The sequence below is a fragment of the Solanum lycopersicum genome, chromosome 1 (assembly GCF_036512215.1).
Source record: "Solanum lycopersicum chromosome 1, SLM_r2.1".
NCBI lineage: Eukaryota > Viridiplantae > Streptophyta > Magnoliopsida > Solanales > Solanaceae > Solanum > Solanum lycopersicum.
Genome location: NC_090800.1, coordinates 63197826 through 63223116, shown reverse-complemented (window position 1 = coordinate 63223116; position 25291 = coordinate 63197826). Strand labels below are relative to the sequence as shown.

The window sequence follows — 25291 nt, the reverse complement described above, 5'->3', positions numbered from 1 at the left end:
GGATCCTTTTGGTCAAATTTGTTGAGTGAATGGCAATCAAAGCAAAGTTCTTCACAAATCGACAATAGTAGCTAGCGAGCCCCACAAAACTCCTAACTACTATCACAGAGCTAGTCGAACCCAATTCTTAACCGCCTCAATATTTTGAGGATCTACCATTACCCCTTATTTTGAAACTACAAGTCCAAAAAATGCAATAGAAGTCAACCAAAATTCACACTAAGAAAATTTAGCATATAACCTTTGTTTCCCAAGAATACCAGAACAATACAAAGATAGTTCACATATTCTTCCTCACTTTTTGAATAGATCAAGATATCACCAATATAGACTATAACGAATGAATCAAGAAATTGCTTTAATACCCCACTCATTAAAGTCATAAAAGCGGCGGGCACATTAGTCAACCCAAACGACATAACCAAAAATTTGTAGTGCGCATAGCAGGTCCTAAACATCGTCTTAAGCACATCCTCATGCCTAATTTTTAATTGATGGTAGCCATACTTTAGATCAATTTTAGATAAAATATATGCACCTTGCAATTGGTCAAAAAGATCATATATTCGAGGTAAAGAGTATTTATTCCGAATAGTGACCCTTTTCAATTGCCAATAATCGATACACATTCTCATACTATCATCTTTTTTCTTAAAAAATAATATTGGAGCACCTCATGGAGAAGCAATAGGACGAATAAATCCTTTATCAAGAAGTTATTAGATTTGAGCCTAATGTGATGCCTCGCGACCTTGCCAATCAGATTTCGCGTATGAAAAGGAGCGGAAAGGCCTAGAGTTGTTGAGAGACTTGCGGAAAACTCTAGATCCCTTTAGATTTCTGAAGAAGGCTATGGAAGGTCCTAGACAATGTAAAATTCTCTAAAAAATAACCAATGTGTAAATATCTAGGAACTTGTAAAGTAAATATTAATTGCACTTAGTCCTTTCGTGGTAGTCATTCATTTGCAAGACATCACTCAAGTGCAAAACATTCCAAGCAATACAAAAAGTCTTCTTTAAAGCTCTCTTATTCTTTCTAAGTCTTTCCTTTCATTTTCTTAGTGATTTAACATAAAGGGATTACTTGAGCTTACAAGATCTTGAATTATTAGTTAGTAAGTTATCAAGTGCCGCATAGAGATTTAGCGAAAACTCTCAGTCCATGACAACATAGTGTCAGAGCGAGGTTTGATACTAAGAGAATGGCCAATGAACGAGACATAAATGCCACTAGCACCACCAACGTCCATCTGAATGGTGGAAAGAAGAATCGCAAGAAAAAAGCACCAAAAGGGTAATGAAAAGATGTTGCTCGACCCACACCAAACAAGGCGCTAACATCTCATCCACCTTCGACCACCAAAGCAAGTGATGATGAACTTGGCGATGATGCCATTAACATCACCGCTGGAGAAGAATGGGTCGCAAGGGTTGAAGTAGTAAGGCAGACCATGGAGATATTAGGCCAGTGTATCAATGCATCTGATGGCAAGTTCAAAACTCTTGAAGACTTCACCCTTGAGGAGCCCGAAAACATCCGTAAATAGTTATAGGGATGCCAGCAGGCTGAGTTCGACATGAAGGAGGCTCACCTCGCTGGAGTGCTTGCTCGTGGAGGCACTAAGTAGAACTGGAACTATGAAGGCTGAGCTAAAGGCACTCAAGGAAGGTGTGGAACGTGGAGGATCCGTGGAACGTGGAGGATCCATGTCACCCGATCTTGATAGGGAGTTCAGGGTCGAGGCTCCTAGGTCACCTAAGAATCACAACTCCTACAAGTCGGACAACAAACGGTTTAGGTGCCAAAACTACACATATAGAAAGACGCAGACCACAAGGTGATATGGTTGCTGCATATGCGGTATATCGCACGGCTATGCCAGGTACCCTGAGATGAAGAACCTTGGTCTCATCCTACACGAGCAGAAAAAGAAAGACGCACAAGAGCAAGGGCAGGATGCGAGCACGACGCAGTTGAGCATGGCTGGACTATAAGGTGATATTATCAAACAGATGGAGAAGTCAGGGGACTTCAGCACACAATATGTAGACATCTCCATTAGTGGACGACCATCTCATGCCACGATAAACATCGGGGCTGAAGCAAACATCATGACCAAGACGACGACAAAGAGGTTAGGGTTAAATTATATTCCAAGCAACACCCGCATTAAGACAGTTAATGCCCCCCACCGACTCTCGTGTGCGGGATCTCCCAAGGAGTGATCATCACTATCATGACTCCAGCGTATACCCTAGAAGTTAGGGCATCCTCAAGTTACCCCAAGGCGTATTCGACCTCTCTAAGGTCTCCTACAAGCCCTTAGACATCATTCATTTCATAAACATGTATGAAAAGTAGTGCGGAATTAAAAGTTTTCACAACATCATCTTAAAAACTCTTTTATAGAAAACATAGAAAATGCTAAGTCTTGTTTAGCCATCTAAAACACACGAATAATTTGGGTCACGACCCATACATCAACAATATAGAAAATATCTAAGTTTATTACAATATCTTTGAATAAGAAAACTAAACATAGTTATGTCCTCATAACACTTTAAGACGTACCAACACTTGCTTGAATGAATAATAATGTCCAACCTTCACTTCAATGACTCCTCTCTAATGTCACCTACACCTTTTAAGACAAAATATGTGGAATTAGTACATTAGAATGCACTAGGTATGGTGACATGCAATAAAGTCATGCTAAAAGGACATTTGTATAAAATATGCTCTTTTTGGAGAAAACCTCATAACATAAATATAAGAACCACATTTAACACCAACTTCACATATAAGTCACATTCCAAGTAACCCACATAATAGCATTACATCATATCAAACCACATAAGCATATAACACTCCTACCAAAGATTACCCTAAGACTTACTTAAGTAAGACAAGAAGAGATCGTCCATACACCCTCTTCAAGCACACCTTAATAATCCTTAAGACTACCTAAGATAAGATTATTCCCTATTTAGAATTATGATGAACAAACCATTGGGATAAAGTAAAACTTTAACAACCACCAAAAATAACATCTCAATATAACAATAATTACATCAGACCCCAACATATTCTCATACATTAATGAATCATTGGTAAAAAAATAGAGTGGAAACAATATTAATGTGGTAAACAAAAACATAACAACTAAAAAGATAGAATTCTAAAATAATAAAAATGACAAATAAATAAATTATAGAAGCTAAAACACTCATATCTGCTATAACTTTTAACAATAGTAATAATATTCCCTGCCAAAGGTATAGAGGCATGACTAGTGTGATCACAAAAGTGTAATTCCCACAAAGGGAACTTATAAACCTACAGAGCACGTAGTTCTAGGACTAGTCGGGTAGGTTGAAGCCTAGTCCACTCGGTCTAAGCCTACTCCCAATTAGAATGTATATAAGCAATATTATGACTGAAATGTTGAAGTACTGGATAACTCAATTACTGACCTGCAAACTTTGAGAATGCAATAATTATTACTGATAATCTGACATTTGTAAGCTAAAGTATGTATATCTCAAACCTAGCATGCATAATTTATGAACTAAAAGAACTACATACCTAGCATTCTAAATAATCATACAAGAAACTAATAACATATATGATAATCTGATTTGGATCATTCAAACAACTAAAACCAAATAATTTCTATCTTTTAGGAAACCCTAGGTCTAGAAAATATTAAGAAAATTAATATTCTTACTGAAATATACGGACCTAATGGGTGAAAAAGACCCAGTAGTTAAATCCCACATACTTGGTGACAAAATTCACAAAAAAAAATTGATTTCAAGGCTAGAACTGATGAAAACTCTCTGTGTTCTTGAAGTAGGGCTTGGTCGACTCTTTCTCCTTCTTTTCATTCAACTTGATGATTTTTTGGAGAATGAGTTTGCTAGGGTACGTTTAAGTTAAGTTACTAAGATAAAACTAATAAAAACTACGTAGTTTAGGGGTAAAACGACACAATTTAGGAGTTGAACGCATGAGGAAATTACCAAACAAACCTTGTCACAAAATCTGCTAAAGTCACCGACAAGACTGATCGACGATATGTGGACTTATTCATGGTTGTTGTTGTTAGTCATTTGATCAACTTCAAATGATGGATCCAAGAGTCCTAAGGGTCTTGAGCTGCGGACTGATCAACGGTTCATGTACTCATCCACATTTTTCATGTCTGTTAGTCATCTCTCTATTTCATTTTTGATTATTTTAATATTATTTTTATGATATGGTTAATTAAGTTTTTATTATTTGTAATTATTTTAAAATTCAATATAACATCAAAAAATAATAATTTTTCTATTTTATTTTTAAAAATAATAGCACTTTAAATATGTGATTTACATTATTTTTAATATTTATATATATTATACAAGACTATTTATTAAGTCTCTTATATTTTAAATTATTTTCTAAGTAATATAATATCTAAAAATATATCAATGATAACTATATCACTTTCATCCCGAATTTAAAAAAATTGATTTAATCTTTAAAAAAATATTTAACTTGAAATAATGCAATTTAAAATTATAATTTTATTTTCATTACGAAAAATGCACAAAATCACATTATAATTCAAACAATCCAATTTTATGTTATGGTGATAAACGATTAAACTACACTTTTTAATGAGCATGAAAATACATGTAGCAAAGTTTAAAATAAAAATAACACTACACACACATTTAAGATGTTAAATATCAAGTTATAAACAAACTTTTTAATATTAAACTACTTATAGCATATTATTATCAAGTTATAGCATATCAAGAAATACTATATTATTCTCATTAATTTTTTAAAATAATAATTAACTTATTTAAATAATTCAATTACCATATTTAAACCAATGTAGTTAATTACACTTATTATTTTAAGTTACCTTTTTTAAACAAAACTCTTAATTAAAGTTATTTAAATTAAATAATATTTAGTTACCTTTTTTAAGATAACTACAAAATTTTAGGGATTTTATCAAAATATAAAACAATTACAATTTTATTTTTAAAACTGTAAAACATTATCTAAATAAATAAATAAATTTATATTCCCAAATTTTTGTTCTTCCCCATTTCTTTTCAAAATCATTACAATCGCACGCCTATCAAACCTTTCACCATTTTCATACGCTTTCACCATTTTCGCACGCCTAATTCCTCTCTCAAAATTTCATCTCTCTTAACACCTTCTTCAAGAATTCTCAAATAGTTCCATTCAAATCTTCATTTTTAGCACTCAAATCTTCAAATCTTGCGATAAACAAACCGTACAATGTCTAAAAGAAGCAACGAAACCCCGAGAAAAAGTAGAAGATTGAATGAAGAAGCAAGTTCAGACGATTTTCATGCTCCATCTTTCAAAATTTTATCACAAACACAATCTCAACCTTTATCTGTTAAAGTTAAATCTAGATCAGTGAAATCAACAACAGAAAAAAAAACAAACAAACATCCAAAGGAAAATGAGAAGAAGAGAAAAGGGAAAGAAAAGAAAAAAGAAGATGAATATGAGAAAACGACTAAAGAAAGAGGAAAGAAAAGGAAAGGAAAAGAAATCGAGGAATCATCAGAGTCTGAATCTGATTTTGTGGAAGAGTTGATAAAATCAAAATCCAAAAAACCAAGAGCATCTGAAATCGATACTTCACATTTACAAGAAGAAGAAGAAACTGTTAAACCCAAAAAAAGTTCAAAGGTTAGTGAAAGTTAATTTTTTAATTTTTTTTATGTTCTGTTATTTTTATTTTCTTTTATTTGGGTATAAAATAGTTAAAATACAATTTTTGTGTAAAGTAAATAATGTATGAATTGTGTATGATTCCCTATATGAAATTTCTGTTTAAATAAATAATTTTTTTTATGTATGATTCATCGTATGAATTGTGTATAATAACTGTATGAATTGTGTATGATTCACTGTATATATAAGATGTCTATGATTTTTTTTTAATCAAGTTTTTGGGTATTGTTTTTCATTATATTATATATTTTTTCATTATATTATATAATTAGAAAATTATATAGGTTAAAATTTTATGATAACTGTATGAATTTTGTATGATTCACTGTATGAATTTTGTATGATTCACTGTATGATTCACTGCATATATAAAATGTGTATGAATTGTGTATGATTCACTGTATGAATTTTGTATGATTCACTGCAGATATGGTTTTATGAGTGTTGTCATCCATTTGACAACACCATTGCTATACGTGTTTCAAATCGCACACCGAGAATACTGAACTAGAAGACACCGAATGACATCATTTCTTTGACGATTTGAAGAAAACAATTTTCAGAACTCACGGGAATCAGGTATTTTTCTTATAATGTTATTACATTCAATATAATTCATTATACATTTTTTTTGATGCAACATAAATTCAGAAATATTGTCTTATCGGAAGAAGAGTTAAATCTAATGGACGAGACCATTATAAATCAGTCCAGCAGCCACCAGGATTCAGAAAATCCAAGATCATCGGAAAATCGTGCTGTTGACAGTGAACATAAAGTTCAAGAATTGAGAGCTGATATTGCAGAGGTACAAGTAAAATATTCAAATAAACATATTTTTTTTTGAAATTACAGTACACATATCAAATACTTATTTTTTTAATTAACAGGTTAAGGCAGAGTTGAAAGAACTCAAAATCACTGTAAGTTCCAACATATTTTTATATAATTAATATAATGACTTTATAAACTATTAATGTATAAATTTTTTTATGTTCACCGATAAGGTTCACAAGCACATGGTTGATATAAAGATGTATGTTGATAACTCCACCAAAATGATAATTGATGAGATTCGATTGTCAAGAGGAGAACAAATACCCGAAGAACAACCAGAGGTATATTTATTATGTTATTTTTATTTTCTGTTTTTTGGGTATAAAAAAAAGTACATATATGTGTATGAATTGTGTATGATTAACTGTATGAGATGTGTAAGATTCACTGTATGAATTGTGTATGATTCAGTATACTATCATTGTATATATAAAATATGTATGAAATGTGTATGCATTGTGTATAAATTTTTTTGTATCAAGTTTTCTGATACTGGTGAATATTAATATCCATAATTAGTTATACTTTATATTTTAATTTGTATATTGTGTATGAAAGATTGTTGTAAGGTTGTTTGAAATGTGTTTGATTATATTGTATCATGTTTTGTATACTATCTGTATGTATTATGTATTTCTCAATATTATGTTGTAAGTTTATTAGAATTGTGTATGATTCACTGCATTAGTTGTGTATTATATGTGTATGTATACATGTTTCAAGAAAACGTCAACCATCATGCTGCACAATATGATCCGACAGATAAGCCTGCAGAGACAATTCCACAATAAGTCCAAAGTTCAAACACAGCTGGTACGATATATTCATTTTTATCACATAAATTTAAATTTTAGAATTTTTTTTATTTAACATTTTTTCATGTATATGCAGCTCAAAAATCAACGGATGATTGTTTAAATGTTGATGCATCTACAACGTCAAAATCAAAACCACCAACATTGGACGATTATCCTGATTTTATCATGACACAAATAATATCCCTGGATCCGATTCTTAATGCCACCACGACTCCAAATCTGCGAACAAGAAACAAGAATGTGGGTAAATACGACTCTTCTCCTTATATCAGAATGTCCGAAGGAGAAAGCAGTTCAAATAGAGTACCTACATTCTTTCAAATCAAACATCTATTCCAAAATCACAATGGGTTTGATGTACCAGACGAAATGATTGAGGAGTTCAATAGATGGATTTTTAAAGATGTGTCGAGCAGACGTGACAAGTAATTTGTACGATGATAAAAAATATTTTAATTAATTTCTAAACTACTAAATTAATATAAAACTTTTTTAAACATATACATAAAAGCAGCTTATTCCAAGATTAAAAACTCATTTCATCCTCAAATGGACTTTGGCGTAGTCAAAATCGGAGAGAAAGATTTTTTTCACATAATGAGTCAACCAGGCAGACCTTGGGAGGACAGGGTAAGACCTTTTTTTCAACTAAATATTATGTTTTTGAGTTGCAGTGATATATGTATGTTTTATGTATGTATATTTTATGTACGAAATATGTGTGAACAATGAATGAATTAGATATGTATTTTTTTGGTTAAAACAGCATATTAATACAATTGCAGTGATATATGTACTATTGCAGTGATATATGTATGTTTTCTGTATGCATATTTTCTGTATGAAATATGTGATATATGTATGTTTTCTGTATGAAATATGTGTGATATATGTATGTTTTCTGTATGTCTATTTTCTGTATGAAATATGTGTGAACAGTGATTGATCAGATATGCATTTTTTTTGTTAAAACAACATATTAATACAATAATGTATTATCTCCGAAAGAAGGCAAAATACTCCCAAAATGTCACTTCTTACAGTACTGTTGATTGTTGGTTTATGGCATGGGTTGATAACTGTAACGACCTGTTTAGTCGTTTTGGAGCAGCGGATATGCGAGAAAGATACCCACATCTGTTTACAGATTCAGGTACTCCTTTTCGCCCTTGTTTTCCTTCTTGTTATCGTTCGGGGACGAACGATGGGTAAATTGGTATCTATTGTAACGACCTGTTTAGTCATTTTGGAGCAGCAGATTTTATTTCTGGAATAATAGCCTGAGGCGACGGACCCCACGACGGACCGTCATGGGCACGACGGACCGTCGCAGGGTCTCGTTTCAAAACACTTAGAAAATCTGAAAATTGGATACTGAAATCGACTCTCTGAACATCGTAACGAAATGGCTGGACGGACCGTCACAGGTGTGACGGACTGTCACAGAGCCTTCAGTGGAAATCCACTCTCTGGACCTTGCGACGACCTACAGGACGGACCGTCGCAGGCACGACGAGCCGTCGCAGGTTGCGCAATCCCAGTCTGGGTCGGATTTCTTTATACGTTTTAAGGGACGTTTTGGACTATTCCTACTTTAATTATAAAGTTAGTGGGTTAATGTTAATAAGTCTAATTACTTGGGGGTTAAAAGAGCTAACCTTAAGTTAATTAGTGGGTTATTATTGCCATCTTTTATTCTTAATTATATGCTAATTAGGGTAAAAGAAAGAGGGTTTGAATAAAGAAAATAGAAAGAACAAGAAGAGGGAAAGAGGGTCGATCGAGAAGGGGAAAGCACAAAGCTTTGGAGAAAATTTGCTTGCTTGATCACTAATCTTCGGTGGAGGTAGGTTATGGTTTCTCTTACGATATTCGTAGTAAACTCTTAATAGCGAATGGTATGTATTGATAATATTGTAAACCCTGCTATGTGCTTAATTGTATGCTTGCATGAATGTAATTATATAATTGTGAGTATATAAACATGATGAAGTTATTGAATTCCAAATCTTGCAAAACCCTAATCTCTTGTTAATGATGAGGCCTTGGTATAAAAGAAGGCGTGATGAACTAAAATAATGAGATTGATGATGCCTTGGTAAGAAGGAAGGCTTGATGAATTGATAGAAGGAGATTAGGGGATCGGGTGTCACGAACCGAAACGTAGATTAGGGGATCGGGTGTCACGAACCGACACGTAGATTTAGGGGATCGGGTATCACGAACCGACACGTAGATTTAGGGGATCGGGTGTCACAAACCGACACGTAGATTTAGGGGATCGGGTGTCATAAACCGACACGTAGATTTAGGGGATCGGGTGTCACGAACCGACACGTAGATTTAGGGGATCGGAGTGTCACGTTCCGACACATAGTAGTAGGGGATCGGAGTGTCACGTACCGACACAAGAGGATTAATGAATATGAGGGAGCAGAGTGTCACGTACCGACACAAGAGAAATAAAGATAATGAATCTTGAAAGATGTTAATATACTCAATCTAATGAACATAATTCCCAAATGAGTATGGTATTGAGGCTTGAGTCCTCACGTGTGAACTTGACGGTAATTGTTAATGATATAGTACTTGCTGTTGCTACATGTTGAGTATCATAGTTGATTTTATGATATTACTTGGTATATATTGATTTCTATTTTGAGTTGGCCGATGATATCTACTCAGTACCCGTGTTTTGTACTGACCCCTACTTTTATGTTTTCTTCTTGTTTATTTGTGGAGTGCAGCAAACGTGCCGTCATCTTTGACTCAACAGTAACTCTAGCCAGTCTTCATTACTCCGGATATTAGGGTGAGCTAATACTTCTAGCTTGGACTGGATCTTCCTCTTCATGTCTTGATGCCTTGAAGTTCCGACATGGACTAGCTTTTATGTATTTTTAGCTTCTTAGAAACTCTTAGATTTAGTAATTTGAAGTAGATGTTCTTGTGATGATGACTTCCAGATTTTGGGAAATAATAGTTATTGAATTGGTTTTCGTTAATGAGTTTAAGTCTTCCGCATTACTTTATGTTGATATTACATTGAAATGTTAAGGTTTAGATTGGTTGGTTCGCTCACATAGGAGGGTAAGTGTGGGTGCTAGTCGCGGCCGGTTTTGGGTCGTGACAAACTTGGTATCAGAGCATTAGGTTCATTGGTCTCATCACACAAGAACGAGTCTAGTAGAGTCTTATGGAACGGTAGGGGGACGCCTTTACTTTTCTTTGAGAAGCTATAAGACTTTAGGAAAATTCCATTCTTTCTTTCGTGCTATTACTTGGATCCAATTGGTATCTAGGTGATACAAATTGGTATCTGACCATCTTCACTCTATTTCGCAGATGGTTAGAACTAGAGCAACGACTGCGCCAACACCAACATCGGCAAGACAAGAAGCGTCCGAGCCAGCCACTGGGGCTGTAGCTCGAGGAAGAGTAGCGGCATGAGGCCGTGGTAGAGGTCGTGGGAGGACGTCCTCTAGAGGAAGAGGACGAGCACCTAGCCCATCTGATACTAGGGCGGTGACTCCTCCACCGACTGAGGGAGTAGTAAGAGAAGGGGAGGAAGGGGAAACTGAACAAGTGCAAAATGAGGAATTGCCACCCCAACCTACCCGAGAGATGATCAATCAGGTTCTCGCTTATCTTGGTGGGTTGTCTGATCAGGGTCAGGTCCCTCCAGTGTTTTCTGCACCAACACCTCCGGTTTCAGAGGTACAACATGCAACCACTATGGCTCCTCATATGGATGCCTCATTGGACATAGGCACGTTTCCACGTCTTACTACTGGGCCTATAATGACAAATGATCAGCATGAACTTTTCAGTAAGTTCTTGAAATTGAAACCTCCAGTCTTCAAGGGTGCTGAATCTGAGGATGCTTACGATTTTCTGGTTGACTGTCATGAGCTACTACACAAGATGGGTATAGTAGAATGGTTTGGTGTTGAGTTCGTGAGTTATCAGTTTCAAGGGAACGCCAAAATGTGGTGGCGGTCACATGTTGAGTGTCAACCAACGGAGGCACCACCTATGACTTGGGCCTCATTCTCTAGCTTTTTTATGGAGAAGTATATCCCCCGGACTTTGAGGGATAGGAAACGGGATGAGTTCTTGAGCCTAGAGCAAGGTAGGATGTCGGTCAATGCATATGAGGCTAAGTTTAGTGCACTATCCAGATATGCCACACAACTTTGTTTCAGTCCACAAGAGCGGATTCGTCATTTTGTGAAGGGGTTGAGGTCAGAGTTGCAGATTTCAGCCTTACAGGTAGCGGCTACGGCAAAATCCTTCCAAGAAGTGGTAGATTTCGTGGTAGAGGTGGAAGGAGTGAAGCCAGATGAATTCACCATGGCATCAACATCAAAGAGGTGAGTTTAATGGTTCTTACTCTAGAGGACAGGGTTCCGGAGGTTACTCAGTTCGACCCATTCAGTCTTCACTACAGACTGTAGTTGGGGGTCCACCTCAGACAGGTCAACACTTCTCTGAGAGACCTGTGCTTGACTCTAGAGAGTGTTATGGATGTGGGGAGACTGGACATATTAGGAGGAATTGTCCCAAACAGATTTATAGACCCCCAATAGCTAGAGGTAGAGGTGGTCATGGTAGAGGCCGTTATTCTGGAGGACGTGGTGGTCGAGGTAATGGTGGTCACCAAAACGGCGGGGGTGATGGGAAAACTGGAGCCACTACATTACAACATGGTAGGGGCAACGGACAAACAAACGAAAGGGCCCATTGTTATGCTTTCCCTGGGAGATCGAAGGCGGAGACATCTGATGCTGTTATCACAGGTAATCTTCTGGTTTGTGATTGCATGGCTTCTGTATTGTTTGATCCTGGATCCACATTTTCTTATGTATCTTCCTCATTTGCTAATGGTCTAAATTTACATTGTGAATTACTTGATATGCCTATTCGTGTTTCTACTCCGGTGGGTGATTCTGTGGTAGTTGAAAAGGTATATAGGTCTTGTTTGGTGAACTTTGTGGGGAGCAACACTTATGTAGATTTGGTTATCTTAGAAATGGTTGATTTTGATGTAATTCTGGGTATGACTTGGCTTTCTTCGCAATTTGCGATCTTGGATTGTAATGCTAAAACGGTGACATTAGTCAAGCCTGGGACAAATCCGTTAGTGTGGGAGGGTGACTTCACTTCCAATCCGGTGCGTATCATCTCCTTTTTTCGTGCTAAGAAAATGGTTAGTAAAGGGTGTTTAGCTTTCTTGGCACATCTCAAGGATGACACTACCCAAGTACCTTCGATTGAGTCGGTTTCGGTGGTCCGTGAGTTTCTGGATGTGTTCCCTGCAGATCTTCCTGGTATGCCACCAGATAGGGATATTGACTTCTGTATTGATCTTGAACCGGGTACTCGCCCCATTTCTATACCCCCTTATAGAATGGCTCCCGCGGAGTTAAGAGAGTTAAAGGCCCAACTTCAAGAGTTGTTGAGCAAAGGCTTCATTAGACCAAGTGCATCTCCTTGGGGTGCTCAAGTTTTATTTGTGAAGAAGAAGGTTGGGAGTTTTCGGATGTGCATAGACTACCGCCAGTTGAACAAGGTAACTATTAAGAACACGTATCCTCTTCCTCACATTGATGACTTGTTCGATTAGTTACAAGGTGCTTGTGTCTTCTCTAAGATTGACTTGAGATCCGGTTATCATCAATTGAAAATACGGGTAACGGATGTGCCAAAGACTGCTTTTTGAACGAGGTATGGGCATTACGAATTTGTAGTGATGTCTTTTGGTCTTACGAATGCCCCTGCTGCGTTCATGAGCTTGATGAATGGGATTTTTAAGCCATATTTGGACCTCTTCGTGATCGTATTTATTGATGATATACTGATATACTCTAAAAGTAAGAAGGAACATGAGGAGCATTTGAAGATTGTATTGGAAATGTTGAGGGAGAAAAAGCTTTATGCCAAGTTCTCTAAGTGTGAGTTTTGGCTAAATGCAGTGTCCTTCTTGGGGCACGTGGTTTCTAAGGATGGAGTGATGGTGGATCCTTCTAAGATTAAGACAGTGAAGAATTGGGTAAGACCTACTAATGTGTCAGAAATAAGGAGCTTTGTTGGGTTAGCTAGCTACTACCGCCGATTTGTCAAGGGATTCTCTTCCATAGCTTTCCAATTGACGAACTTGACTAAGCAGAATGTTCCATTTGTATGGTCGGATGAGTGTGAGGAAAGCTTTCAGAAGCTCAAGACTCTGTTGACTACTGCACCAATTCTCACCTTGCCAGTGGAAGGTAAGAATTTCATTGTCTATTGTGATGCATCCTATTCGGGTTTGGGTGCAGTGCTAATGCAAGAGAAGAATGTGATTGCTTATGCTTCAAGATAATTAAAAGTGCATGAGCGTAACTATCCAACTCATGATTTGGAATTGGCCGCGGTAGTGTTTGCATTAAAGAAATGGAGACACTATTTATATGGGGTTAAGTGTGAGGTCTACACGGATCATCGTAGCCTTCAGTATGTCTTTACTCAGAAAGATTTGAACTTGACACAGAGAAGATGGATGGAACTACTGATGGACTACGACATCACTATTTTATATCATCCGGGGAAGGCGAATGTTGTAGCGGATGCTTTAAGTAGAAAGGTGGGAAGCATGGAAAGTCTAGCTCACTTGCAAGTTTCTAGACGCCCATTGGCTAGAGAAGTTCAGACTCTGGCTAACGACTTGATGAGGTTAGAAGTAAATGAGAAGGGAGGATTGTTGTCCAGTGTGGAGGCGAGATCTTCTTTTCTTGACAAGATCAAGGGGAAACAGTTTAATGATGAGAAATTGATCCGGATCCGAGATAAAGTGTTGTAAGGAGAGGCTAAAGAAGCAACAATCGATGGGGAAGGTGTTCTGAGGATTAAGGGAAGGGTATGTGTACCCCGCGTCGATAATTTGATCAACATTATTCTGATAGAGGATCATAGTTCAAGGTATTCGATACATCCGGGTGCAACCAAGATGTATCGTGACCTAAAGCAACACTTTTGGTGGAGTAGAATGAAGCGCGATATTGTTGATTTTATTGCCAAATGTCCAAACTGTCAGCAAGTAAAGTATGAACACCAGAGGCCCGGAGAAACACTTCAGAGAATGCCCATTCCTGAATGGAAGTGGGAAAGGATTGCAATGGATTTCGTGGTTGGTCTTCCAAAGACATTGGGAAAGTTTGATTCTATTTGGGTAATTGTTGTTAGGTTAACTAAGTCTGCTCACTTCATTCCGGTCAAGGTGACTTACAATGCAGAGAAGTTAGCCAAACTTTACATCTCGGAAGTGGTGCGATTGCATGGGGTTCCACTCTCCATTATATCAGATAGAGGTACGCAGTTTACTTCTAAGTTTTGGAAAACATTGCATGCAGAATTGGGTACTAGGTTGGACCTTAGTACTGCGTTCCATCCTCAGACCGATGGTCAGTCTGAGAGAACGATTCAAGTGTTGGAGGATATGCTTCGTGCATGTGTGATAGAATTTGGTGGTCAGTGGGATAGCTTCTTACCCTTAGCAGAGTTCTCCTACAACAATAGCTATCACTCAAGCATTGATATGGCCCCATTTGAGGCACTATATGGGAGAAGATGTAGGTCTCCCATTAGGTGGTTTGATGCATTTGAGGTTAGACCTTGGGGTACGGACCTTTTGAGGGATTCATTAGAGAAAGTAAAATCTATTCAAGAAAAGCTTCTAGCGGCGCAAAGTAGGCAAAAAGAATATGCAGACCGAAAGGTTAGAGACTTAGAGTTCATGGAGGGTGAACAAGTCTTGTTGAAGGTTTCGCCAATGAAAGGGGTGATGCGGTTTGGTAAGCGAGGTAAACTTAGCCCAAGGTATATTGGTCCATTTGAAGTACTTAAGCGAGTAGGGGAGGTGGCTTATGAGTTAGCCTTGCCTCCAGGGCTGTCCGGAGTGCATCCGGTATTCCATGTGTCGATGTTGAAAAGATACCATGGGGATGGAAACTACATTATCCGTTGGGATTCAGTTTTGCTTGATGAGAATTTGTCTTATGAGGAGGAACCTGTTGCCATTCTAGATAGAGAAATTCGCAAGTTGAGATCAAGGGAGATTGCATCCATCAAAGTTCAATGGAAGAATCGACCCATTGAAGAAGCCACTTGGGAGAAGGAGGCAAATATGCGAGAAAGATACCCACATCTGTTTACAGATACAGGTACTCCTTTTCGCCCTTGTTTTCCTTCTTGTGATCGTCCGGGGACGAACGATGGGTAAATTGGTATCTATTGTAATGACCTGTTTAGTCGTTTTGGAGCAGCAGAATTTATTTCTGGAAAAATAGGCTGAGGCGACGGACCCCACGACGGACCGTCATGGGCACGACGGACCGTCGCAGGGTCTCCTTTCAAAACACTTAGAAAATCTGAAAATTGTGTACTGAAATCGACTCTCTAAACATCGTAACGAAATGGCAGGACGGACCATCACAGGTATGACGGACCGTCACAGAGCCTTCAGTGGAAATCCACTCTCTGGACCTTGCGACGACCTGCAGGACGGACCGTCGCAGGCACGACGGGCCGTCGCAGGTTGCGCAATCCCAGTCTGGGTCGGATTTCTTTATACGTTTTAAGGGACGTTTTGGACTATTCCTACTTTAATTATAAAGTTAGTGGGTTAATGTTAATAAGTCTAATTACTTGGGGGTTAAAAGAGCTAACCTTAAGTTAATTAGTGGGTTATTATTGCCATCTTTTATTCTTTATTATATGCTAATTAGGGTAAAAGAAAGAGGGTTTGAATAAAGAAAATAGAAAGAACAAGAAGAGGGAGAGAGGGCCGATCGAGAAGGGGAAAGCACAAAGCTTTGGAGAAAATTTGCTTGCTTGATCACTAATCTTCGGTGGAGGTAGGTTATGGTTTCTCTTACGATATTCGTAGTAAACTCTTAATAGCGAATGATATGTATTGATAATATTGTAAACCCTGCTATGTGCTTAATTGAATGCTTGCATGAATGTAATTATATAATTGTGAATATAAGCATGATGAAGTTATTGAATTCCAAATCTTGCAAAACCCTAATCTCTTGTTAATGATGAGGCCTTGGTATAAAAGAAGGCGTGATGAACTAAAATAATGATATTGATGATGCCTTGGTAAGAAGGAAGGCTTGATGAATTGATAGAAGGAGATTAGGGGATTGGGTGTCACGAACCGACACGTAGATTTAGGGGATCGGGTGTCACAAACCGACACGTAGATTTAGGGGATCGGGTGTCACGAACCGACACGTAGATTTAGGGGATCGGAGTGTCACGTTCCGACACATAGTAGTAGGGGATCGGAGTGTCACGTACCGACACAAGAGGATTAATGAATATGAGGGAGCGGAGTGTCACGTATCGACACAAGAGAAATAAAGATAATGAATCTTGAAAGGTTAATATACTCAATCTAATGAACATAATTCCCAAATGAGTATGGTATTGAGGCTTGAGTCCTCACGTGTGTACTTGACGGTAATTGTTAATGATATAGTACTTGCTGTTGCTACATGTTGAGTATCATAGTTGATTTTATGATATTACTTGGTATATATTGATTTCTATTTTGAGTTGGCCGATGATATCTACTCAGTACCCGTGTTTTGTACTGACCCCTACTTTTATGTTTTCTTCTTGTTTATTTGTGGAGTGCAGCAAACGTGCCGTCATCTTCGACTCAACAGTAACTCTAGCCAGTCTTCATTACTCCGGATATCAGGGTGAGCTAATGCTTCTAGCTTGGACTGGATCTTCCTCTTCATGTCTTGATGCCTTGAAGTTCTGGCATGGACTAGCTTTTATGTATTTTTAGCTTCTTAGAAAACTCTTAGAATTAGTAATTTGAAGTAGATGTTCTTGTGATGATGACTTCCAGATTTTGGGAAATAATAGTTATTGAATTGGTTTTTGTTAATGAGTTTAAGTCTTCCGCATTACTTTATGTTGATATTACATTGAAATGTTAAGGTTTAGATTGGTTGGTTCGCTCACATAGGAGGGTAAGTGTGGGTGCCAGTCGCGGCCGGTTTTGGATCGTGACAATAACATTGAGAAACAGTGGAGACAATCACAATGTGACATGAGATGCATATCACTGGACCATGATGTTGGACAATGCATTAGAGGATATAAGCTGCTTGCTAACATTCCGTGAGATAGGGTTGATGAAGTAATCATCCCAGTCAACATCAATGACAAATTCCATTGGTTTCTTGTTGTATTCCGAATCAAAAGTAGATGTCTATATGTATATGATTCGATGATGGGAGGATCTGTTCATTCAAGGAAAGTCAAAGAAGCCGTTGATAAGCTTGCAACCATGATTCCTTTATTTCTGACGAGCACAGGGTTTTATGGCAAAAGGCTTAATTTGTATGCGAATAATCTCCCTGATTATCAACAGAAGTCTCACTCTGAACCTCTAAGTATCAAGAATGTTACACATGTTCCTCAACAAGAAGAAAGTTCAAAGCATGTATATTTCTTACATTATTTTTTATTCATTTTAAATTGAAATTGCTAATATTCATTACAATTTTTTTTTCAATTTGTTTACAGTGATTGTGGTTTATACACATCTCTATTTGCCGAATACATGAGCAATGGTGTTTTTGATATGTCACATATTGATATTGATTCAACATATCATCGTCAAAGATATGCAACATTACTTTGGCATTATGGAAAATCAAAGAATGATGAAGGCACAATCAGTGAAAGTGAAGTTACAGGAACAGTTGCTTGCAAGAAGGGTGGACCTCGAACTCATAAAGAACAAGTTATGGACACCACCAATTATCATACTCCAAAATTCCGTATCAGGAAGTAGAAATCTTCATGGCACATAGATAATTTATTTGAAAGACTTTTTTTTAATTTATGAACAATTATGTATTTTCCCAGTTTTTTTATTATGAATACTTTGATGGTTTTATATAAATTATTACTGATTATTACTAAATGTGTCTCAGTTTTAACATATATGAACACTGTATGAATCATGTATGAAAATCATATGAATTATGAATGTCATATTAAAATTTGATATATAGTACATAGTAATATTGAAATTTGTTTTGATTGAATACTATACACTTTCAAAATACAAACAGAAACTTATATTAATTATATTACTGGCATGAATACTGTATGAAAAATGTATGAATTATATCATACAATTATACATTAATAAATGTGTATCATCATCTTACACACATTATTCATACCACTAATATACATACAATTTGTTTCTGTTTTTATTTTAATTTTGACTACTGATGGTTTTATATAAATTATTACTGATTATTACTAAATGTGTCTCACTTTAACATATATGAAACTGTATGAATCATGTATGAAAATTATATGAATTATGAATGTCATATTAAAATTTGATATATAGTACATAGTAATGATATATGAAAAATATATGAATTATGACAAATTATAAAATATATTTTTCAAAATACAAACACAAACAAATTGTATGTATATTACTGGTATGAATAATGTATGAAAACTGTATGAATACTGTATGACATTTGTATGAATATTAATATTATTCAATAAAAAAACACATTTATAACAATGTAATGCCTCAATAACACAGATTTAACATTACGACATCATTGTTTTTGTACAGGATAATTTGAACAAGTCTTCCGATTGTGTCCAACCTGATGGCATCTACTGCATGTGCTTTTTGTCTTCTTGAACTTCACATCTGCGAATCCCTTCCACCGTTCAAGTTTGGGTCTTCCTGCTGCTCTTTTTGGACCAGGCGGCATCAATTTAGGATCTGAAATATAACTTGGTATATTCCATGTACTCTCGCACGGGATAGGCTCGACAGGAATGACATAAGCATCTTTGAAATTCTTGTGGCTATAAAAAGCAGAACAGAAATCTGCTTCATGTAACTTCCTGTACCGGGGAACAGCAATCGCATGACCACATGGTATCTCATAATGTTGAAATCTTCCGCAACTACACATCCTTGTGTTCAAATTTACTATGTATTTCTTTTCTCCTTCAGCTACAACATGCAGATCAACAGTTGAAGGTATCACCTGTGTAAAAAAAATATATTTTATACATGCTGAAGATTAGTATGAATTAAAAATATAAAATAGTGAAAAACATACCCTCATATTGCACGACAACGTAATACTTTTCTGTAGATAAACATCATATTTTTTTGTCAGATTAGATGTAGTCTTATCAGCCTCCTCATTATGCTTGTGAATCCACCTCTGAATTGTCACCCTCATAAACTCAAGAAGTGAAATCACCGGTAACCTCCGTGCTAATCTGTTAACATTATTCAATGACTCCGCGATGTTTGAAGTCATCGTCCATGTGCGCTTACAATTCGAGTAAGCTCTTGACCATTTGCTATAACCTATATCAAACAAGTATGGCTGTATTCGCGTATCTATCTGATCTATTCTTCTCATAATTGTCTCAAACTGTTGTTTTGTATAAGCTTTTGCCAATGAAAGAACAACATCTTCAAATCTTCAGTATTTCTATTGAAATTCTTCAAAACATTGACTGATAAATGCCATATGCATGCATAATGTTCTGATTCAGGATATACATTTGTTGTCCCTTTCCATATGCTTTCATTTCTGTCTGACATAAAACACATATTTTGTCTAACTCCATATGCTTCTCTAAATTGCTCAAAGAACCATGTCCATGAAGCATCATTTTCAGAATCTACTATCGCATACGCCAACGGAAGTATATGACCTGCTCATTAATTTTTTAAAAAAATATCACACAAATAAAAAATATCATTCATATACTTTTTCATTATATTATATAATTAGAAAATTATATAGGCTAATATTTTACCTCCCGGATCCAATGTGCTTGCAGTTAACATTGTACCACCATATGAACATTTTAATGCAGCACCATCAACAACTACAATTGGCCTACAATATTCCCAGCCCTTAATACATGCTTCTAAAGCAAAAAATGCATATAAAAATGTATCATCTTCATTCCTTTTTATTTTCAAAACAGATCCTGGATATGTTTGCTCCAAAATGTAAAAATAACCTGAAAATAACAGTCCAATTCATACATAAAAAATACATAGTTTATGCATAAAAAATACACATAACTGTTACTGTATAAATTTATTTTCGAAATTACCTGAAAATAACAGCCCAAATCATACATAAAAAATACATATCTTATACATAAATAATACATGAAACTGTTAATACACAACAAAATAAACAAATGTTTAAATTTATCATTATATTCGAAATTACCAGGTAATCTTGCATAAGATTCTGCTGGATCTCCTCGCACCAACTTTACTGCTTTTTCTTTAGCTCTCCATGCCTGTATGTATGTCAATGAAACACCATGCAATTTCAACATATCATCAGCTACATCTTTTGGAGTATATACCTTAGATGGATCAATATAATTATCCATTATCAATACAGCTACAACGTCAGTTATCCCTTGACGTATGACATAAACTCTTTCTCTAACACAACATGTATGCTGAGCAATATACTTCCGAACTTTGAATAAACTAGATTTATTAAAACTAGATGCCCTCATCATCCAAGAACAACTCTTAGAAATACAATGCAGATGAACTGTTACAGAATTTAATAAAATATACATTACAATATATATACATTATAACAAAACAAAATAAATAAATATATAAATTTAAACTTACTTAGATGCATTACAACGTGCAACCCGAAAGCTGAACTTCTCAACAATTCCAACATGCCTCATAACCTCCTTAAGGATTTCTTTATTATTATAAATCTGATTTTCAGCTACAAATAAATTAGAATGATCACATATTATATCATTATCTACTTCACTATTATCATTGACAACTCCGTCTAAATCCATTCCGATCAAACGGATAGAATTGTTGGAGTATAGATCTATGTTATTCTGTGATAATCTAACATCAGAATTTATTATATCATTAACTATAACTCTATGACATTCGTTATACTGCCCACAATCTTTCAAAGTGATGCATAATGGATATTTTGTAAAAAAATTCAAATTCACCCTCATCTGATCTAGATAAACCTTTACCCCAACATCATTATGAATTTTTATAGGTGGACACATTTCACTAACTATATACTTTATCTCAACAGCATTTAGATTTTCTTCTATGTTTAGCTTAGTTACTATAGAATTAACTAAACCAGTATAAAGAGTACAAGTATCATATAGGATGCCCTCCACTTCAAAGTCGACATATTTCCCTGTTTCACAACATTAAAATTACATTCAGTGCATCCCATAATAAAATTAAAAATTTATTCATACACAATTAACACAAATTTCATACACAATTTATATACAAGTAACTGTTTACCACACAATTCATGCACTTCATACAAAAATAATACACATTTCATACACAATTTAATACTCAATTACTACACTGTTTATACACTTTTGTAATTTACTAAACAATTAATACATTGTTTATTACACACTTAATACCATTTTATACAAAATTAATACACAAATCATACAATGTTTACCACATATTTTATACAGTTTGTACAAAAAATAATACACACTTTATACATAATTTAATACACAATTACCACACTGTTTATACATTATTATAATTTAATACACAATTAATACATTGTTTACTAAAAAATTAATACACAAATCACACAAAATTATATACAAGACACATATATATACAATAACAAAAATTTAAATCAATACAAAATTAAAACAATTTTTATACATACTCAATTGATTTTCGTATATATTGTTCATACTTTATATATACACATTAAAATACAAAATGTATACATTGTTAATACAAAATGTCAGATAATGTTCTAATGTTTCAAAAGCAAAAAATTTGCTAAATTTTTCAAAAACTTTAAAATATTAAATTTTAACCAGTAATCACATTTACCATCACTCTTCGTTTTAATTACACATGAAAATACATTTAACATTACGAAATTTTTATTAGTAGAAACACTAAATTAATGTTTTAAAAAAAATATATATCAATTTAACATATGCAATATAACACCGGAAAAAAAAACGATACATTACTAAAATATAAAAAAAAACTAACCTGATGAATTCCATTTGCCACCATGTTTAATTAAAATTGAAACAAATTTCTCCATCAAATCAAATCTAAACTTTTTCAACCTTCAATTTTAATTGTTTTATGAATATAGTCAAATTTCTGGAAAAAAAATTTAAAACACATTTATGGAAAGAAAGATAACAGAATAGAATTTTTTTAGGATAAAAAATCAAAAAAAATTACTATTAAAAACGGATTTCGCTAATTAAGGTGCATATCTTTAATTAATATATTTAAATCCCCTTAAAAAGTGCAAATTTGGTTATCAGTTAAAAACAGTAACTACATTCACGGTAGTTATCCAATTTTTATTACTAATTTTTAATTTTTTTTTCTTCCTGATTTAACTTAATAAATATTTAATATATTTTAATTTAAAGAAATGCTATAAGTTGATATATTATATGTTATTGAATGAAAATCAAAATCTTGTGCCATAAGTTGATAATATGACTACATAATATGCTATATACCTAATTTACACAAGTTTAAAATGGAACATGGGAGTGAACTAGTAGATTAAATAATTGGATACAAGATAAAATTGTTAATTTAAATAACTTTTAGCTACACAGAAAAAAACAAGTACAAAAATTGCTCATATGTATTACATATAATATTTGTCGCATTTATGTTACTTAGAAATTCAGAATAAATAACTTTTTTTAAATGAAGAATTTTAAAAAGAACAAAATTTTATATTAAATGAAGATTATATAGATTAAAGGGCAATTATTTGCAAAATAAATAAATTTGATTTATATTATGAAATTGGGAAATGAAATTGAAATGTAAATAATTACATTATATATACATATAAAAGAGAACCTTAGGCCTGCCTATGTGGAACCATAACAAGTCAGAATCCCTTTAAATTTATTCATTTCCAAGATTAGCTATCTCTTTTCATGAAAAGTTGTGACATTTATGAAAAGTTGATTTTAGTATGATGCTATTCATGTTGATATGAACTTATGTTGATAATATGCATGTGAAAATGCCTTTATGATGATGGTGGTCTTGTGTTGAATATGGACTTGTCTCAAGTAATGTTATGTCTATTGGCTTGTATGCATTCCTAATTTGAGCATAAAGGCTTTTTAAGTGACTTAGCATAGTTTTGAACAAATAGTCCTTTTTTAGCATGATTTCAATGGTTTTACTTGTATATGTTTTCATACTTAGTACAAGTGTGTCACGATCCAAAACCGGGCCGCGACTGGCACCCACACTTACCCTCCTATGTGAGCGAACCAACCAATCTAACCTTAACATTTCAATGCAATAACAACAGGAAATAATGCGGAAGACTTAAACTCATTAGTAAAATCAATAATCAACTTCTATAACTCAAAAACTTATCATTATCCCCAGAATCTGGAAGTTATCACCACAAGAACATCTACAATCAAATGACTAAACTAAGAGTATTCTAAAAGCTAAAAATACATAAGAAGCTAGTCCGTGCCGGAGGTTCAAGGCATCAAGACATGAAGGAGAAGATCCAGTCCAAGCTAGAAACGTTAGCTCACCCTGAAGATCCGGTGTGACGAGACTGGCTTGAATTACTGTTGAGTCGAAGATGACGGCACGTTTGCTACATTCCACAATTAAACAAGAAGAAAACAATAAAAGTAGGGGTCAGTACAAACCACGGGTACTGAGTAGATATCATCGGCCAACTCAAAATAGGGAACAGTATGTATCAAATATTATCGTAAATCAACTATAAAACTCAACATGTAGCAACAACAAGTACTATAATCATCAATAAGTACCATCAAGTTCATCCATGAGGGCTCAAGCCTCAACACCATACTCATTTGGGAATTAAGTTTATTAAGTTGAGTATATTATCATCTTTCAAGATTCATTATCTTTCCTCCTCTTGTGTCGGTACGTGACACTCCGATCCCCTACCACTATGTGTCGGTACGTGACACTCCGATCCCCTAATTCTATGTGTCGGAACGTGACACTCCGATCCCCTACATGTGTCGGAACGTGACACTCCGATCCCCTACCTGTGTCGGTACGTGACACTCCGATCCCCTACATGTGTCGGAACGTGACACTCCGATTCCTTAATTCTATATGTCGGAACGTGACACTCCGATCCCTTACATGTGTCAGAACGTGACACTCCGATCCCCTAATTCTATGTGTCGGAACGTGACACTCCGATCCACTAAATCTATGTGTCGGAACGTGACACTCCGATCAACTAAATCTATGTGTCGGAACGTGACACTCCGATCCACTAAATCTATGTGTCGGAACGTGACACTCCGATCCCCTACATGTGTCGGTACGTGACACTCCGATCCACTAATATCATTCTGTAAATCATCAAGCCTTCTCTATACCAAGGCATCCTCAATCCCATTACTTTAATTCATCAAGCCTTCTTCTATACCAAGGCATCATCAATCCCATTACTTTAATTCATCAAGCCTTCTTCTATACCAAGGCATCATCATTAATAATGTATAATAAAGTTTCTTTTCAAGATTTGGGATTCAATATTTTCATCATGCTTATCTTATCACAATCACATAATCATATTCATGCAAACATACAATTAAGCATATAGTAGGGTTTACAATACTACCAATACATATCATTCTCTATTAAGAGTTTTACTATGAAAGCATGAAAACCATAACCTACCTCCACCGAAGATTAGAAATCAAGCAAG

The 25291-nt window shown here is 35.2% G+C and overlaps 3 protein-coding genes across 3 annotated transcripts; 1 reads left to right on the top strand and 2 right to left on the bottom strand.

The window, feature by feature from the left end:
• The first annotated feature begins 5307 nt into the window (after window positions 1-5307).
• Window positions 5308-6286, top strand: LOC138344279 (protein pxr1-like). The gene is made up of 2 exons (XM_069294709.1): window positions 5308-5730; window positions 6203-6286. The coding sequence occupies exons 1-2, from the start codon at window positions 5308-5310 to the stop codon at window positions 6284-6286; spliced, it is 507 nt and encodes a 168-aa protein (XP_069150810.1).
• A 12775-nt stretch (window positions 6287-19061) lies between these two features.
• LOC112940733 (PKS-NRPS hybrid synthetase cheA-like) lies at window positions 19062-21072 on the bottom strand. The gene is made up of 4 exons (XM_069293039.1): window positions 20747-21072; window positions 20319-20528; window positions 19604-20213; window positions 19062-19528 (listed from the first exon to the last, which is right to left on the bottom strand). Exons 1-3 carry the CDS (start codon window positions 21048-21050, stop codon window positions 19912-19914), a joined length of 816 nt encoding a protein of 271 aa, XP_069149140.1. The 5' UTR covers window positions 21051-21072; the 3' UTR covers window positions 19062-19528; window positions 19604-19911.
• LOC101254630 (uncharacterized) lies at window positions 19085-19810 on the bottom strand. The gene is made up of 2 exons (XM_004229041.2): window positions 19604-19810; window positions 19085-19528 (listed from the first exon to the last, which is right to left on the bottom strand). Exons 1-2 carry the CDS (start codon window positions 19808-19810, stop codon window positions 19085-19087), a joined length of 651 nt encoding a protein of 216 aa, XP_004229089.2.
• Window positions 21073-25291: the final 4219 nt, after the last annotated feature.